Source organism: Taurulus bubalis (assembly GCF_910589615.1).
Source record: "Taurulus bubalis genome assembly, chromosome: 3".
Taxonomy (NCBI): domain Eukaryota; kingdom Metazoa; phylum Chordata; class Actinopteri; order Perciformes; family Cottidae; genus Taurulus; species Taurulus bubalis.
In genome coordinates, this window is record NC_136591.1 from 29,967,549 (window position 1) to 29,986,803 (window position 19,255).

The 19,255-nt window shown below is 41.9% G+C and overlaps 3 protein-coding genes across 4 annotated transcripts; 1 reads left to right on the plus strand and 2 right to left on the minus strand.

Moving 5' to 3' along the window:
• Window positions 1–3,956: 3,956 nt before the first annotated feature.
• cpsf2 (cleavage and polyadenylation specific factor 2) lies at window positions 3,957–10,739 on the minus strand (the record flags this gene model as incomplete). Of its 2 annotated transcripts, XM_079216221.1 has the most annotated exons (14): window positions 3,957–4,192; window positions 5,780–5,914; window positions 6,719–7,033; window positions 7,364–7,586; window positions 7,752–7,904; window positions 8,008–8,211; window positions 8,543–8,643; window positions 8,796–9,086; window positions 9,235–9,422; window positions 9,702–9,817; window positions 9,909–10,038; window positions 10,133–10,238; window positions 10,338–10,497; window positions 10,591–10,739. In XM_079216221.1, the coding sequence occupies 14 exons, from the start codon at window positions 10,737–10,739 to the stop codon at window positions 4,100–4,102; spliced, it is 2,364 nt and encodes a 787-aa protein (XP_079072347.1). In that variant the 3' UTR covers window positions 3,957–4,099. The 2 variants fall into 2 exon arrangements, with proteins under 2 accessions (XP_079072347.1, XP_079072348.1); XM_079216222.1 differs by lacking the exon at window positions 7,752–7,904.
• Window positions 10,740–11,499: 760 nt separating this feature from the next.
• On the plus strand, window positions 11,500–13,200 carry ndufb1 (NADH:ubiquinone oxidoreductase subunit B1). Its single transcript, XM_079216228.1, has 3 exons — window positions 11,500–11,564; window positions 12,417–12,561; window positions 13,027–13,200. Exons 2-3 carry the CDS (start codon window positions 12,422–12,424, stop codon window positions 13,061–13,063), a joined length of 177 nt encoding a protein of 58 aa, XP_079072354.1. The 5' UTR covers window positions 11,500–11,564; window positions 12,417–12,421; the 3' UTR covers window positions 13,064–13,200.
• Window positions 13,201–13,266: 66 nt separating this feature from the next.
• On the minus strand, window positions 13,267–17,939 carry riox1 (ribosomal oxygenase 1; the record flags this gene model as incomplete). The annotated part of the gene is made up of 15 exons (XM_079216229.1): window positions 13,267–13,481; window positions 13,738–13,824; window positions 13,910–14,009; window positions 14,184–14,304; window positions 14,474–14,615; window positions 14,730–14,834; window positions 15,190–15,368; window positions 15,536–15,570; window positions 15,819–15,926; window positions 16,016–16,122; window positions 16,386–16,499; window positions 16,983–17,082; window positions 17,179–17,318; window positions 17,491–17,637; window positions 17,853–17,939. The coding sequence occupies 15 exons, from the start codon at window positions 17,937–17,939 to the stop codon at window positions 13,422–13,424; spliced, it is 1,632 nt and encodes a 543-aa protein (XP_079072355.1). The 3' UTR covers window positions 13,267–13,421.
• Window positions 17,940–19,255: the final 1,316 nt, after the last annotated feature.

The following is a 19,255-nucleotide window of genomic DNA, read 5'->3' on the forward strand; positions in this document are numbered from 1 at the left end:
TTTCCTGATCTTGTTGCCTGTATGGCCTTAAATTACAACAACCAACTGGTCAGGTTTGTTTTGCTCTGGGAGGAGGAGAAGAATGTGCTGTTTGTACACAAGCCAAGCAAAACAATCTCATGTGATCTGTCCTAAATATCCCGTCACATACACACGATCGCTAAGTCACCCAAATGCCTCTGCCAGGGAGAGCCAGCCGGGATGAGTCCACGAAGCTATGAATGCACCCAACAAAACGCATTGTTTCATCAAAAAGGAAACACGGCAGCTGCAGTATTGTGGACTGTGGATAATCTGGCAGCAAGTGCCTTCATGGATTTGTGCTCGTGAGCATCCCCGCTTGTGGACGGGTGTGAAGAGCAGGTTGCATAAGAGGATCACCTCCGTAATGGTGTAATTCAGGATTCCTGCTCAACACAGTCTTTCTATGTGAGTTGTACAGAGAGGGTGGGCAGGAGTGGTGCCTTTACTGAAGGACAATTACCACAGAAAGATGCTGGCACATGAGGATTAGCCACAGAGGCAGGAATTATGGAAGAGATAGAGGAAAAAGCATGCAAGTGCCTCGAGGGGAATTAGAATGTGTGGAGTGGGGAAGAAAATTAAAAGACTGAAAACAGGAAAGAGAACGAAGAGAGTCCGTAAATCTACCTGATTAAAAGGCAACTCCATCCAAACAGATTTTTAGAGAAATAGCTGCCAGTTACATTTCATTCACATGCAACTGCCAGCGATGAGGGCTTGACAATCATTTACAGTTTGTCAGATCTGTAGCTTTTCCCCAATTATGAGATATCTTAGCTCTCAGAGATGACCAATATATCTCAGACTCAAAATTACAACTAAGAGACTGGCATGAATGTTGTCTTGTATGTCTTAAAATGTATCTGTTTTTGAATATTGAATTTTCTCCGATAAACAAAAGTAGGGAGGCAAGAGATGCAACAAATTTCTAAATATCTAGCACTTTTGTCAAAGGATTGCTCTGTATTAATTGACAATCTTGGCTTAAGCTCATAAACAAAATTAAATAAAGCTCCAGAAATGTCCACGTGACGTCCATTTGGGCAAAGTGACAAATTCCATTTTTAACGAAGGGTATCATGCAATTTTCGTGCCTTATGCTATGTTTGAATATTGTGAGGTTTCATAGAAACTCCACCCCTTTCCACATTATTACATTGATGTCATTGGCGTTAAGTGGTCTGCTTAGTGAGTAGACCGGGAATTCAAAAGGGATTATATTCATTCATCCTCCAATCGACACAGATGAATGGATAAACACAACCAAGGTTCTACTTTTTGAGTACCGCTTCGTGCCAACGAGCACAGTGTGAAGAGCGGAGGGGTAGTCAACACGGAGCCTGGTTATGGATTTATGGATTAGATGTGGTCTGACAGACAGGCAGGGCACTTGTTGAGCGGAGAGCAGATCTCTCACCGGCCTCCAGGGGGCAGAGCGGCCTCAGTGCCTCAGGGAGACTCTGCCCTGTGCTCTGGGCTTAGCTGCTCGTTACATTAAAACAGGGGCTTCTGTGACAGAGTCAGCATTATGAAAGCTAAGAGGATTAACTGATGGACATTTCTGGCGTTGCCGGTCAATTATCAAAATGAAAAGCAGTGACTGGGCAGGGCTGGCATGCTCTGCGGAACAGAAGAGCTCCTCTCTCTCCTCCTCATCTCCACTCTAGCTCTCCATCTCTCACTCAGCGTCTGTCTGTCACAGGTTACTGAGGGTCGGGGTGGGGTGGGGGAATAAAAGGCACCATTGAGGCGTTTCTGCCTTTCTGAACATGAAAGTTTTCGTTTGTGTGTGTGTGTGTGTCTGTGTGTGAGCCACGGATTAAAAAAGAGCATTTAAATTTTAATGTTTCTAAAGTGCAAAACTGTATGTTATGCAACTGTGTAAGAACAGGCCTGCACGTCAGCCAGACATCAGTGCTCAAGTGTAACTCCTCCACCCATGTGCATGATCACCCAACACACACACACACACTCTTTCTAACACTGCTTTCCCTGACCTACTCGTGTGAGTGTGGCCCCCAGTGATTGCTTAACAGGCTATCAGTGTAGGAGGAGTCTCCACCACTATGCTGCACATGTGATGTTGGGAGAGTTCTGGATGATGAAGAGTTGTGGGAAGGTAGGGAGCAGGAAGAGGGAAGGGGAGGGGGTGTTTTGGTGTATCCATAAAAGTGGCATTCTGCAGCTGCCAGTGTTAGGGATATACCCCCGGGATTCACACAGCGCTGCAAACGTAATCGGCCAAGTCAATGTGCCACCACGGCTGCAGCGAACACATCTCTCCGGCAGTGACACCCGGCCTTCTCCTTCGCCTCCATCCTCAACGCCATGCGACATCCCCTCTTATCACCCCGACTTTCTAATACGCCGGTTAGACCTCACTGGAGCACAGCAGAGGTGAGGCTGTATATCCATGTGTGCCTGAAAAAGATAAGAAAACAAACTGCTGAAGCATTTCATTATTTTTTACCGTGTGACGAACAGCCAGGGATTTTTTTTTTTTTTCATTTATTTATTTTTATTGCTAGTAGGCTGAATTATATTCAATCCCAGTTATCTCTTCATGGACAGTGTCATCTCACCGCTGTATTACAGATGGTCCTGCTGCATGGGCAGATTTGATATGGGTATTCAGGGGCTGGTTAGATGCAGCTGAAAAATGTCTCCATCTGGTGTTGCAGCACTAAGTAGTTGAACTAGTAAGCAGTGAATGGTGTGTTGATACATGCAGCACATGCTAAAGTACACATCTAATATGGACAGAGCAGCGTACCATTTTGGGACAGTTTCTGCACCTAAAATTATACTTTTCAATAGATTAGTTTGAGGATTATTCACTTGTCACTTGATCAAAATACGCAGATTTTACACATGGAGATCAGTTTACTACAGTTGCGTCCTGTGGCTCTGGAGGAATTGTTATAATTTTGCGAAAATTACTCTGTTGATGTCATCAGGGTTAGTTCAGTTTGGTCGTAAGACATCAAATCTTAGAATGCATCCTGCCTTACAAGCTGGAGGTGTGGGTATGTATTAAGACAGGAACAAAAGAATGAAAGATGCTGTTGAATTGCATTTTGAGAAGCGTAGGATCCAGCATTTTTTTTGGACTTGACCTAAACTAGTAGTATCAAACTCCGGATACCCCGGCCTCTGCTTCTGGTAGGTCTCTCACTGGGCCACAGCTTTATAGAAGTGCAATAATAAAAACACAGGAGCACCCTTTCAATGTAGCACAAGCAGGCATACAAGAAAATCTAAAATTAACACAAAACAATGTAATATAGTGTACAAGAATAAGGCTTTACTGTAGGAATCAAGTGTAAACTATATCCACCACATAGTGATCTCAAAAATTCCAACTATGAAAGTAGTCCATGACAAGGACACTACGTTACAGATGGATGGGAAAACCACAGTTGTGTGACATGACACCTGTCAGTCATAGTGCAAAAATGACGATGTCATAAGTGTCCAATATCTCAATTTAGTGTTCACTAAAGAGTCAACTTCTATGCCTACTACACAGTATAGGGAATGAGTGAAGAGGACAGCGCTTAAGAAATGGGCCAAGAATGTGATGCCAACTTTTGATTCTTGATGCTTCACTCACATTTTACTCAAAAGGTTATGAGATTCGTTACCCAGCCATAACTGTATACATCCAAGACAAAGCATATTTGAAAAAAAAGTATTTAATGACAGAATAGGAGAGAAACACATCCATTAGTCCATCGAGTGCATTAGGATGTTACTGTACAGAGGGAGGAGTTGTATCTTTTCACACACAAACAGGTCAGTCTAGAGAAAACATCCGTCTCTGTGGAACTATCAAATAAAATAAAATAAAAAAATTGTTATCTGGAAAACTATAAAAAGGGAAAATGTACAACTGGGTTTGCAGTGAAACAGCTGGAGCTGCCCATGAGGCAGAGTGTGGTAGACTCTTCTCCTTTGGGTAAAGTCCTCGTAAAGGATTGTCTCTGTATTGCCGCTGTATGCTCTTCTGCAGTGTGTCCTCGTCCTTGTCCTCTTCCTCCTCCTCTTTCTCCTCTTCCTCCTCCTGCTGCTGCTGCTATACCACGGCGTACTGCTGATACAGCAGCTCCCGGATCTTATAGTAGTCGTCACACAGGCAGCCTTCCAGGCCAATGCGCCCGGCCTCCGTCTGAACAAAGATGCACAGGTCATATGGGTCCATTCATTAACACTTTAGACGTACAAGCACTGTTTCTCTAGGCCACTGACGACCTCTAAAATAAACATGTGTCCAACTCATTCCCACAGACTTTCTAATGAAGCGATTCGCTTCAAGTTGTCGCTTTTAAAATAGCACAAGCGCCTTTAAAAAGGCTCAGTTCTCTTTGATCTCATTTTCTGGGTTGTGTCTATTTTAAGTTATTGTCAATTATGCATTTTGTTGTTGGTATCCTGGCTCACTCCAACTTTTCCTTTTCCTTTAGCTGTTAAGTTCTGCCTTTGATTCTTCTTTTGCGGGTTTCTCCTAAGGTGAGATATATTCATGTGCCACTGGTCTTTTGAATTCTCCTTTTACAACTGGTATTTGTTTCATTTGTGTTTAATGGTCCATTTTTTGTTCAACACTGGTAATTCATCTCATAGGGTGTAAGTAAATCAACCTTAACCTCAGCAGGGGTTGGCAACCTTTTGATACGATGTGCCATTTCAAAATGTTCTTGTTAATCCGTGTGCGACATCAACATTAAGGTTCAAAGGTTGAATCATGACACCGCATCAAAATGTAAATCTCCAACAGATGTGTAATTCTAATCCATCCATATAGGCAATGTGCATAACATAAACAATACAACAAACAGACCCCATAATCAGGACATTGACATTATATATGAGAGCACGATACAAGAAGCTACTATCTTGAAACCATCATGAAAACATCCACATCTGCATTGAAATGATTAACCCTGCCAAGCTTCCACCATCTGTTCATCAGCAATAAACGTAACAAATCCTGGCCAATCAAAGGCAGAGTAGGGTGCATGGGTCGTTGTGGAATGTGGGTGGGGAAAGAAATCAAAGAAACTACCACAAATGACAGGCAGCGCAACTGCCATGGCTGTGAAAGAGGTGATTTGGCATGCGGATGAGAGGGCACTTCAACATTTCCAAAAAACTCTCATGCATACTTATTGCTAGCGTGCCACTAGTTGAGCTACCGTGTGTCAATGGAGCCACTTGTACCAAAGGTTGCCAAACCCTGAAATAAACCATGAAGAACCACACTTTTTAGGGTAATTTTAAAGACACTATTAACTTGACAGGTTTTTGTGAAATTTTGACCAATTACCATCTCCAAGAAAAAAAAAAATCTTTCAATGTTTATTTATTTTTTGTCTTAATCTAAAGTAACTACGCTATATGGCTTTGTAAACAACGTAACTGTGATGTCAACAATTTGACTTTCTTTCACTGACAATAACACACAGAAATACATTCGATACCTCTGCCCATGTTTCTCGACTCAGCTGCTGTGTTAATGTACTTTGACGGGTACGATAAAAGTTATTGAAGATTACAGACAGGATATGTGAGAGGATGTATTTTTTTTGATAAACCAAAGGCCTTTTAAGTTCTTTAAATTTGATGGATACTTAATTATTTTAAGTGTTTTGTACGGGTCCTTAAATTCCCATGCTTTTAGTTTCATTAAACCTCTGGCTATATATCAACCATGCAACTCCTTTGCACATAGACCTTAATGGGAAGGACAACTCACCCTGCGGACGGCCACCATGTTGTTGCATACCAGCACTCCGCCCACAAACTCGGCCTGGATCCCCTCTCTCAGCAGGATCTGCTTAAAGTCGGAAAGGCGAGGCTCGTTGATGAACACCGACTGATGTCCAGCAATCTGGAGGGAGAACAAAAAAAGAGCGGCGATTAGGCTGAGGTCTTTCTGAATGGCTTAAATGCCCTTGTGGACACATAATAGTGGAACTGCGTTATAATGCCTTCTCAATCAGACCTAATGGGTATCTATTGACTGCTTTTCTTTGCGACTCACCTTGGGAAAACTGTCTTCCAACCTCTTTCCTGACAACATGGAATGACATGAAAAATGCCCACTGGCTGTAGCAGAATGTATCTGTTACTTGCACTATTTCGTTAACCATTAGTAATTTGCATGACTGTAAAGACTCTTGAAATGAGGTTGTATGTTTTGTTCATCGTTGCTTCACTTAGATGCTTGCCCTTCACTCAGTAGAATGATGTATATGCAGAGTTTGACAAGAGAAAGCTGTTTTCAGAAAGTGCTGAAAGGGGGGACGTTTCTTGGAGCTCACCTTCGAGATTAAAACAAGCATAATTTGTGACAGCACAACTAGTGTGGAAGACAGTCATGGTCAAATAACTAACACCAGTTTGTCATTCATGGGGAATGTGCTTCTCAGTGAAGTGGGACACTTCTTTTGACCAGCACTTAAACCATAGAAGTGAAAATCTTTGCATATTAATTTATTTTGGATTTGTTAATATGGGGAAGGGAGTAGAATTTTTAAGAAGGTAATTCCATTTTTCAGTTGAATCAAATAGTATTCCAAGCAGGGAGAAGAGATTTTTTTAACTTACTGGCAGAAAAATCCAAAAACCCATAAACTCATTCATAAATAATGATGTATCGTTTCAAAAACGTTGTGTGTGATCCCTGCCTTACCTCTTGTGGAGGCAGTGGCTCCAGCGTGGGAATGACGTCGCTCTCTTCAGACACCTCCTTCTCGTCCTCCCCAAACAGGTTCTTAATGGCTCGCTGTGCTGCCACCGCCGTGGCGTTTTGGTCGATGTCAAGTTCAGGGGCGACGTCCATGGCCACCTCTCCGTCCTCCGTCTCCTCTTTCACACCCTCCTCCAGCATCACGCCCGTGTCCACCTTCACCACGCGCATGTCCAGCACGCCGTCGATCCAGGCTAGCTCCGTGTCTTTCGCCTTGCAGAACTGAAGGGAGCTCACCAAGGAGTCTTTCAACCGAACCTTTACCGCGAGAAGATGAGACAAGATGAAGAGGTTCGCCCGTCATGGAAGGTTGCTTTTATGCTTAGCTTTAAAAAAAACAACACACAATCAACCTTGTAGCAGTTAACTTGTTGCCTCAATTAAGCGTCAGCTAAATAAAATGTAATTGCCAACCGGTTGTAAAATATTAAATGTTTTACCGTACAGGTTTACTATTTCACAGGAGAATATTTTAAGCTTCATGAATCTATTAACAACATTTAAGGATACATGATAGACCTACATACAACAATTCTGTAAATCATCTGAAATAGGCAACCATATTCACAGACTTTTTCTGAGGCTGACCTGGTAGATGTGCGTTTCACTGGTGGCGTCTATGGTCTCCTGCAGTTTGGGTGTGTAGACCTTGATGTCCTTGCTGAAAGCCTTGCAGGACTCAGCCAGGTCGAGACTGGCTTCCGGCGGCCCACGAACGATCACCAGCTGTCTGGGCTTCATCTGATTGATAATCTTCTTGATGGAGTCGCCATCAGAGCGACCTTCGTAGTCTATGTACATTATCCTCGCTCTGGAGAAGAATTAAGTTAGCACAAAGCTCTTTAACTCAGCTGAATTGTCAAACATTGTTTCATATCCTCACAGATACGATTTCTTAAAAGACTTGAGACGAGACGTATTGGGAACTAAAATCAGTTCTTGTCACAGAGGCAGACGCATTTAAAGTATCACTGACCTGATTTCAAGATTTTCTATACTGGAGACGCATTTGGTGGGAACAACAGAGAGATCCTGGTCCATCGGCTCATCCCCGTTGGTCATTCCGGATTCCATTTTGCTTTTCTCCTCCTCTGTGGATTGCAGTTCAGGAACCAGGAAGTCTTCTAGCCTGCGAAAGAACAATAATGGCTTATTGATGATGGCGTCAAATAGTCAGAGTAAATTCTCTGTATGCATATTTATGTAATCTGACGTGTATTAAGTTGTAGTACCTGATGATTTCCCCATACTCGTCCCATTTGATTCTCTCCTCGTGTGTGGGGAACATTGGATAAGACTTTTTTGCTTGTTTGAAGAAGCTGCCTTTGCGGCTCCCCTCGCTCTTCATCATCAGGTCGTGGTGTTTAGATTTAACAACAGCTGGCTGATCCAGATCATCGTCCATATCGCTCTCGTCACTCGAGTCAACATCCACCCTGCAAGTGCATAAAATACACATTAAGCTTATACATACAAGTTTCAGACAGGCAACACATTTTTGCTCAGTTAAGTATGAACGTTGCCTTAAAGGGTTGTGACTCATCTCCCATTTACAGATTACCATTTAAATAGCCTCTTTGAAATTTGCAATCTGGAGCACCATTTGCATTTCTGCTGGCTTTTTACATCATTTTCTGTTTTAGCTGTTAAAAGACGGTAAAATTGTATGAATTACATGTTTTGTTACACCACCAGGCATAAAGCATCATTAAAAGAGAGACATCTAACCCTCGAGCACTGAGTCAACCCATGTCAATTTCTACTTACTCTTTTTCTTGTTCCAGTTTTTTAGCTGCTTCTTTCTTAACTTTATCCTTTTCAAGGAATTCTTCCAGCTCCTTGCCTTCAAGCTTTACTCTTTTCCTCACCTGTCATAACAAGAGGAGTGAAAGATGGATATGGTGCATATAATAGGTCCAAACGTGAGAGAACAGAGCTTCTTGAGGGGAAAAAGCTGCGTGAAGAGACAATCTGAAAACCCTCTGTCATGATGCATCAGCATTGTGACCGCCGGCCTCACCTCCAGATCCAACATCTTCTCTCCAGGATTGTCAATGAGGTAGCGGGCCAGAGTTCCAGGTGAAGTGCGGTAAGTCAGGATGACAGAGTTTTTGGTGTCTTGGCACCACTGGATAAAGAGTTCTCTGGAAAAGCCCGACTCGAGGTCCGGTTGGCTACAAAGCACCACCTTGGGACTGGGCACCCGCGCGAGGTCTGCCAGACTGTGGCACAGGGTCAAGTGGCGAAACTGGAAGGGGTTGTTTCGCTTGTCTTCAAAGCACCTCATGAGCTTGTCACTCATCCACTCCACCTTTAGAAAGAAAGTGGATTAAGTTCATGTAATTATGTACGTTTGTTGTATTTGGCAAATATATTGATTCTGAATCTGACCTATCCTGGTAAAGTCACAAGGAAGGACTAGTACAATATCCTCTTAAGTAAAAATCGATGATTGATACCTGGGACTTTGAGAACTCCACTACATTATAGCTGACATTGTTCAGCAGAGCTAGTGGGTAGGCTCCCAGCCCAGCATCTTTTGTCCTCCAAATCTGGTCCAAGAGCTGAGCCAGCTCCAACACGCGCCCAGCTGTGTCCACGGCGATAAGGACATTGCCGTCACCACGAAGAGTCTCCATTACATTGGCTGAGTAAAAAAAAGAGAAACCAAACAAAAATGTTATCCCATTTTATACATATTAAATTGAGTAGTAAAGAGGAGGGACTAAGAAGAAAATAAATCATAATATAAATGAAAAAAAAACAATTTGAATTGCATGCAGGATTACATGGTTTTGTTTCACTATAAGATGTTATAATGTTATAATATAATTGCAATACTTCTTAAACTATAATTAATTCAATTGAATAAAGATACTGTTAAATACATACATTACTACTTTAAATTCTTGCGAAGATTACTTACTAAGGAGCAGCTCATCTCTCTGTTTGCGACGTGGCTGTACATATGTAGCATTGAAGGAGTCTGTTATAAGTAAAGATGGACGACTAATGCTCTCCAACAGGCAGCCGTTGAGGTGTCTAGAATAGAGAAACAGAGTAAACATGGGCATGAGCTAACAGACAAACTAAACAAATATTCTAATTTCATATCAAGGTTTTGTGTGCTCACATTTCTCTCTTGTGGTTGAAGTCAACAGCATAAATAATCTCCTCCTCGCCATCCTTTACAATTTTCCAAATAGTACCTCCAATCATGTGACCGGCTGGAAGTGGAGTGATGGAAAGACCATGCCCTTTCCCTGTCAGGCAGAAAGAAAGATGTTAAACACTTGGGTGTCTGCGATACATAAACAGTGGCGACTCCTGTCCTGGATAGGTCTGCAACTAACTCACCTTTCAAATTGACAATCTGAGAGTATTTCAGCTGCTGGATTTTATCAAAAGCACAGTCCACATCATCAAGGGTGAACAGTTTGAAATCTTCACTGTTATTTCGAGACTAAGTGGAAAGAACGAAATGATTAGGAAATCACTAGCAATCATGCAATCAAGTACTAATACAATACATTACATTACATTCCCCACACCCCTTTCATACCTGATATAGATCATACATGAACATCTGACCCATCTTGTAGACAGGGATTGTAGCATAGATTGTGCAGTTTAGACCCAGTTTCCCCACCGCATACGGCAGGGCTCCCAGGTGTATGGGGTCAGGGTGGGAGAGGAGCACGGCATCGACCTGATGAACATATCTGGAGGGGAAAGCGGACATTCATCACACACTTGTTTGAATTTGCAAACAGAAGGGGAAAGTGATGGAATCAGAAGATCGACGCCACAATTACCGTTTCATAGCATCAATGTGTTCCATCGAGAAGTTCTCATCCCAGCCACAGTCCAGGAGGAAGCGGAATTCATCCACCTGCAGCAAGTAACACAGGGCCGACTCCTCCTGAACCCCTGATACGGCTGTCAGTTTGATAATGGAAGTCATGTTTCCTCAGTTGTCACCCTGAAAGTAAAATGAGGTTAGCAGGAGGTTATGCTTACCACACAACAACCATCCTAATAAACGAAACCATCTGCGTTAAGTGGTGTGGATCTGTGCAACTTTGATTACGACAGAGCACTCATTCAGTTTAATCAATGTAATCTATATATATAGACACTTGACTGGTTGTTAAATATGTGGCTGGCTAGTTGAGCCGTCGATTAGTTGCAATAATATTCTACAAATAAAGCGGTGTGGTTGCTAGCTACAGCGAGTTCACTAGCAACGTTAACAAAGTAGCCGTTAGCCGGCAGTATATTTAGCATGCTAGCTACACTTAGCTTGTGAATGTAACGTTGAGAAACGTGGGTCAAGGAAGGTGCAACGTACCACTAAATATGAGATAATATAATTTTCTTCCGTTGATATAGAAACACAATTGGTAAATGTTCTAGATTTCCAACATTAAGACATTTTGGCTCGCGTTTACAGGACACACTTGACTAGCGGACATGTTTACCGCTGCATCATGTGTGAAAGGGCAAAAGACCGTACCAAGTGTGGCGGTGGCAATACAAATAATATTTATACGTCTAAACACCAAATACTCATTTTTATCGTAGTATATTTGAATAAATGTGCGTAAATACGTTTAATTTAGATGTTTATTCGTATTATTATTACCCAAGATAAGATTAACTATGGGAATACCTTTCTTTTTATAGTTCAAATTACACCCTCACATTTCTATGGTTGGCAGAGTCCAATGTCCTCTGTCTAGTGAGTGAGGAGCTAAAGCTTGAGGCCACGGCTTGTTGTAAACAGAAGGTAATGTTTTATATATTCGTTGTGCGTATTTGACATTTGAGTAATTGTCCTGTAGCATGTTGGTTTTTGCTAAACACAATGCAATTGCGAGCGATACCATTCTCAGCGAAAACCTGACACACACATAGCTAATGCCAGCTAGCTAACCGATTAGCTAGCTAATGCTAGTTGCTGTGGTTAACGTTATTAAATGAGGTTCAGAGATTACCTTCACCCCACACCGACTAACTGAGAGCTGTCCGACAAACGTTAGCAACAATAAAATTACTAAACACGCGCCATTTATGTTTCTGTCACCACAAAGTCCAAATAGTCTCCATAAGGTGGTCCAAAGGCTAAAAACAATGTTTTACAAGTTTTCACCACCCATTATGATTTGTCAGTTTTAGTTGTGCTATCTTATCAATCCCAAATCAGAAATATGTCCAGCTTTATTTTTGCAGCAGCTTTATTGTAACACATGTGTTGTGGCGTTCCTGTAAATAAAGATGGCCTTCTTAAAACAATTGGTAGCCCTGTCTCCTGCACAGTTCCTCAGATGGGGAAAATATTTCGTCATTCATTTGACTTACCTATTAATGATCTCAACTACCATAATGTGTTAGTTGTTGTACTCTAGACGAAGTCCTTTCAAAATGCATGTAATGTCATTTAGTGTCTGGCAGAGCAATCTATCGGATATTGCTTTTATGAAATGTAGTAGTACATTTTGTAATGAGAGTATGTCAGTATTCCTTACTGTGCACAACTTGCAGTGGTTTGTTCCATTGGGCTGATCGCCATTGAACTGCAAATGTAAGCATACCTGTTTTAGATCAGGGTCTAAAATCAGTTTTCTGCGTATTTCTGTAGGAACCATGGTCAACTTTGTGTCACTTGCCCGTGAGCATTGGGTGAATATATTGGTGCCCATGGGCTTTGTGATCGGATGGTACCTTGACAAACAACAGGACCAGAAGCTGACATCTTTCAGGAACAAAAGTGTTTTGTTCAGCAGGTAAGAATGAAAAGTAATTTCCCCGCTCTGTCCAAGTTAAAACAGGTCCCCCTAGATTTTTATTGATTTCAAAGTGGTGTGATGATGATGATTCTTGCTACTGCTTACCCATTCACCTCCACTTTAAACAAATTACTATGAATATAAGTAAGCAGAATGCTCAGTGATTAAAGGGAAAACATTTAGTTGGTGTTGCAACACTCAACTAACAGCTATCCAAAATACAGTTATTTTAATTACTTAACCCACAAACATACGAGATGGATCCCAAAAGCCTCTAGTTGTATGTGTTTTTACCATGTCAATTTGCCAGTGCACTTATTACATAAAATGTGACTACAATTATCTTTTAAACAAGTTTTTTATAAGCATTTCTAAAACTTGCCCGACATTAAACCAGTCATCTAATGGCGGTGTTTCTCTGGGTAAAAGCTTATGCAACGTTCTGACTTTTGTTCTCTTTAGGGAGCTGAAGCCTGGTGAGGAGGTGACCTGGAAGTAGCCTGCCCTTACCTGGATAATGTGTCCTGTCATCTGTGGTGTGAATGAATGATGGGTGTCCCTCAAAGCAGAATATTTAAGAAGACTGTATCTGTGCATTTCAGTTGTATCAACAAATAAACATGCCCGTTCTCATCAAAATAATGTGGGACTTGCTAGTGATTGCACATTACACCATTTCATTCTTTTGAAAAACGGGTTTATTTGATTCTAAACAGAGAGCAACTTCATAAATGGGTTGTCAGCATGACTAGTACATTCGAGCTAATGAACACTACTTGGGGAAAGAAGTGGTTTGCATGATATTGTAAGGAGGCAATCTATTCATGCAGTCAGCATAACTGAAGAATTTGTGGCCACTACAGATGTTCTGCAGTGTGGATAATCCCCCTCTCAAAGAGCAACTCAGCCAAAGCGATCTGGGGATAAAAAAAAATAAAAAAATAATTTAAACAGCTTATTAAACAAACTGAGGCTCAAATAATTTAGAATGTGTATCTATCTAAAATGGGACTTTTAGTCAGTCCATGGACATCCAAGAAAGGGGTAGGAATGACAGAATATATTACCATAAGTAATCAATTGTCAAATGCCAGACCCCTCCTAAAACCAGGCCGTACACATGCATGCCTGAATGTGCAGTAGCGTCACAGCTGAGCACTTAAAACAACATACCCTGTCCTTTGCAGAATCACATGGGAAACTTCCTACGGTCACAAAGTTGGGATATGAATGGATCAGAAACTCGATGGCATCGGTGTGCTGAAAGAAAAACAAGTATTAGTCTGTGACCACATCATTTGGACACTAAATACAAAACATGATTTACAAACACCTTCCAATCTACCTCTGCTTTTATTTCGAAACTCTTGAGCTCCTCTTTGTGGTAAACTCTGGAGTTTTCTGTTATGTAGTAAAGATTAACAGCTTCTCCATCACTGCATAACCTGGTGGGGGAAAGTATCATTGACAATCTTTTTTACATTTCTGCTTTAATTAATAATTTAATCAGGTGTTCTTGACAACAGTCAAAAGACACTATACTCCACATTTGTAATAGTCCAATCATGCCTGGTGTGAACATTATTTGAAATGCAATAAAAAAACAAAAGTTGTATTACCTGGCACATCCAGCGCGGAGAACTCTGACTCGGGTCTGGGTAGTGATTTGTGCTCCTACATCCATGACTTGCCCACGCTCCCACCTTGCAGATGCTCCTTGCACACTGCTGGACAATTCCTCTGTGGGAGATGGCGCGAACCCGTTAGAATCAGCAGCATTACCAAGTGCATCTCAGGCTGTCCAACTCAATTCACAATCATCAACAATGTTATGTGATACTACAATTTCTTCTGAATTAAGTGAACTGAAAGCAAGTTCATTCCCAGAACTGACGTATGCGTCATATACCGGGTGTGAGCATGGGAGGGAGGCAGTCATGAAGGAAGCTTCTGGCTTTCTGATCCACGGCAGCATCGACCGGGGAGTAGGTTGCTAGCTTCTTCATCAGATACTCAATTCGTGAAAAGAATTGGGTCCTGCGTGGGTCATCCTACACACACGTGCATGAGAAGGACTTGGGTAATTCGTGGATAATTGGTGAAAAGCCAAGTATGGTGAGGATGACAGGAAGTGACAAATTAATACAAAATAACTGCTGAACTACCTTGTCAGAGTTTTGTACTCCCATGTACGTCAGGTAATCCAAAGGTAAACCCTGTCTGAACTCTACATCCTCCTCCATTGCTATTTCCAGTGCTGCTGGAACCACCTGGAAAAAAGGGGCAGTTCAAAAGTGGAAAGACCTTTAGTGAATGTAAAAATACAAAATTAAAACCTAATTCAAATGGTTAATTGTATTGTTCATCTCTTGCACTACTCTTATCTAAAATGTATACTGGAATATTGCACAACAAAAATTATTAGAATGATCCTTCTATTGTATTCCGATAGATTGGTGCAGCACGTGTTACAACAGCTCAACAAGAAGAAGTGTTTTAAGTCCCTTTAGTAAATGCTGTTGGTTATTGTACTATGCCTGTAATGCGTCATCATTCAAAGTGACAATCTACCCTTGCTCTTATGCTGCCATTTGTTAACATGTAGGTTTTTAGTCAGAGTTTCACCTTCTGAAGCAGATCCCCCCAGCTGTTCTTCTGGTAGGAAGAGATGGTAATGTGGAGGGAGTGAGCATCTGGGAGGCAGTCGCCCTGGTGGATGAATCCCCGGGGAAAGTAAAGGAGATCTCCGGCTTCCAGCACCACTTCCAGGATCGGCTTCCCGATGTCTTTCTGATCGAAGTTTGCTGGAGTGAAACAAAAGCTTTAATCAGCTCTGAAGAGGTCGTGGGAGGGCATCCTCGAGTATGACGACTCCCTTCCCCTTTGTGCGTCACCAATAACATACAGCACAAATAGATCTATAACTTCTGTTTCCAACCAAATTGAGACAAATGCCGTTTTTTTTACTCACGACTTGAAAGCACAGGCAAGACCTCATCGTCTGTCCTATGAAGAAGAAAGAAAAACAACTTCAGTGTTTCGTGGAATCAATCCGTCACTTATCTACTAACTTTATATCAAACTACTAGGAACACATTTTGTGTTGACATAGGGTAAATGTAAAGTGTAAAAACTGGATTAGCTCCTAAATGCAAATGATTAGTGCACATGACTTGGTGTTCCATCTCAAAATGTTGAAATGATCCACTAGTTTATGAATGTAAATGATAGAAGGGCTCCTTGCTGTATCTCACCTTGGGTTGTACACTCTCCAATGTTTCTTCCCCTCCAGCTGAACCACAAACGCCTCGATGTCATCATAATGTGGCGCAAAGCCTTGTGTTCCAGGTGGTGTCAGGTATCTGGTTTAAAGGGAATAATACACAGATTGAATAGTTACCGATAGCGTCCAAACTGAGTGTCCAACACAAATACTATCCAAAATACTCACACATTGGCTCCTGCCATGCTGCCAAACTCCTCTTGGAAGATGGACAGCACATTCCACACTGTGGAGGAGAAAGCCTGGGGATTCAGCATGCGGAGGGAGCAGCCGTTCTGGAAAAGGGCGATACGATGATGAGGATTACAATTCTGCGACTAGTGTGCCATGCAGATGGTGCCTTGCTACTTTAAAAATGTACTGAAAGCTAAAATACTTTTAGCTTGAAGAATAGAAAAAGATTGAATCAATGTATTGCTTAATGCGTACATCCAATTGCTTTTTAATGAGGGTGGTCCTTGGAAATTTAAAAGTGAGAAGAAACTATAAAAGACAGAGAAAGCCAGCGCAGCTAACAAACTGCAAAGGGTCCAATTACCTCGTACAAGTCCCACACAGTGAACGGCAGAGCTCTCCCCGCAGGATTGTGTGTCTTTCTTTTGCCATTCGTGTAGCTTGTGACGTCCAGGTTCACTCCATACTGAACATCCTCCTTAAATCAAACAACGCAGACATGTGGCCCAAATATAATACAGGTCCCCAAGATAATCATTAGTCTGTGCGATTACAGAGTCAAAAGAGCCAATGTCCAACATTAATGTTATCCATTCAGCAAAATCAGTTTGTCTGACTCCAATGATGGAGATCAATCCCTTGAAGTGCAAAAAAAGCCTGCAAATGCAAGTCCAAGTTTTAATAAAGCACCAAAACACAACTATTGTTTATGTAACCAATCTCAATACTTTGGATTACTTGAGTCGTTTCCAAAAAAGGAAAAACACTTCCACATTAAATGAAAGACAGTACCCTTTTAATGTTTACACTTTCCTTCACGAGTCCTATAACATTAACTGTGTACAATTTGGTGGTGTGCCAAAAGCTCCTTCTTGAAGATAACATTACTGAGAAATTCCAATACAGGTGTGGAAATAATGGACAAAGTAAGAATGGATGAGGTAATGTTTCAGAGCCTTACCTGTCTTAATATGCGATCAAACTCAGCTGTGGAGAACAGTCCCCTGTAATAATCTGAATTCTGACGTTGAACAAGAATGGGCTTCTTTTCCCACGTTTCTCTTCGGAAAGAGGAAAAATATCAGTCGGTGAGTTTAAAAAAATAAATAGATATGTACAGTCTGCACTTAGAGAAACCAGCCTACAACCATCCATACCTGAAGAAGGACTTGGCAGGAATGGGGTTGATGAGCCACTGGAACAGTTTGCTCGCTCGGTCCCTGCTGTTGTTGACTTTTGCCAGGTCGGTCAGCAAAGCATCCAGAGCCTCACCATCTCCATTTACACACGCCTCGTCCTGCATCAGAAGCATACATAATCTATGAACCATAACTGAACAGCAATAATACAACTATCAAACAATTAAGTGGAGAAAAAAAACCTGTTAACAGACAGATTAACAGATCAAAACATCTTGGATGTGAAAATAGCCCCCATGGCATCTATCTTTGCAGCAGATACAAACTTACTTTTGTAAATCCCATAAGGCTCCCCTCTCTTTGTGGAGACTTAAGCAGCTTCTTTCGCTTTGTCTTCCTTTCAGGCTTTAACTGATCTTTTACTGTGTGGACCTTATTGGCCCCATTCTCCTTTTTCCTTTTCTTCTTATCTGCCACCTAGAACATTATACAAGTTACCATAAGGCTAAACACAGTGAACATAGATGCATAGTTAACCTGGAGAAATGAAGAGCAGGTAGCATGGTTGACTATCAGAGGGACTGTGCCAGCTTCAGCACCGTCCCTCCTGCAGCTGAGAGTCTACGACAGAGCACAGCACCAAGCACTACATACGTTTCTACCACATTGTTCCAACAATATATAACATTTACCTGCCGAGTAGGCTTCGTAGCAGTAGGAGACACGTCTGTTGATAGCGTTTGATACAACGCAAAAGCTGACATGTGTTTCCTCTCCATTTTCTTCAATGCGCGTCATCAGCCCGCGACCGCTGGTGTGGTGAGTCTTCTTTTACGGCTATTTGTGTGGCTTTGCCTCACAACGGACTCACTGCTGACGCCTCTCGTGTTGGACTGCAAGTTCCAGCTCACTCTGGACAGAAATGGCCTTATTGCTCCGGACACCTTATCAAATGTTTTTATTGACTTTTTTTTAAAAAAATACAAAGTACACGTGAGCAGCCAGAGAATGAGAACACTTGGACACAGTAGGGCGTGTATGACTGAAGTAAAAAACATGAAAATAATAAGCAAACAAGCATACAAAAAATACATTTGGACATCAGCTAATATAGTCAATTATTTTGCATTAAAAATGCAAAATTAAGATGTCCCATCAAGCTAGAATTGCGGACTAATAACACACATTTCCATTCAGATTAATAGATAATAACTAAGTTATGCTTTGCAAAAATACGATTTTCATATTTATTTCTGTATCTCACTTAGTCAGTTATATGTGTACAAAATGTACTTCCATTTATAAAAATAATTCTATCTATCTATCTATCTATCTATCTATCTATCTATCTATCTATCTATCTATCTATCTATCTATCTATCTATCCATCCATCCATCCATCCATCCATCTATCTATCTATCTGCTGCGTTTCAGCAAACTTTTCTGATACAATTTCCCACACCCTCACGTTGACCACCACTTGGTGGCGCGTTTCCCCAATATTTCATGTCAATCGAACGACACGTTTTAGTAAACACCGTTTCCCACAATGCTTTGCGGCGCGCCGTCGGCGCTGTTTGTCCAGCCGTCGCTCCAACAATGCAGCTTTTAATGGTGCTGTGAGCGGCGCGAGCTGAAAACGCAGCAACACCGCAGGCTTGTCCGGTGACTGTAGTCGGTTCAAATTCAGCACAGCAGGATTTTTTGGGGGACGGTTTGACAAGCCTGCCACGCGGCTCCGACTCAATTTTTTCGGGACATCCTCGACTCTTCTGCCGGGGTGAGTAGCAACTGAAGCTAACGTCGGTCCGCCAGTGGAGTTGAGAGCAAATGCATTTTGTTATGTCGGTCGCTGGCTAGCAGGCTAGCTAATTGGCCAGATGAGACATATGGCCCCTTGTGTCTTTCCCCTGCAACCCCCCCCCTCGCCGGTCCTCCACTGTCCTCGTTGTGTTTTAGATGCGGGGTTTCTAACGGGTCTGAGGATAAGCGGTTTACGGTTTGTATAAAGACTTTTGGGGCAGTTGTGTCGTTCTCTGTAGCGGCTGCAAGTCGTGAGTCTGTTTTGCTTTGATCACTGGCTGAGGCACACGT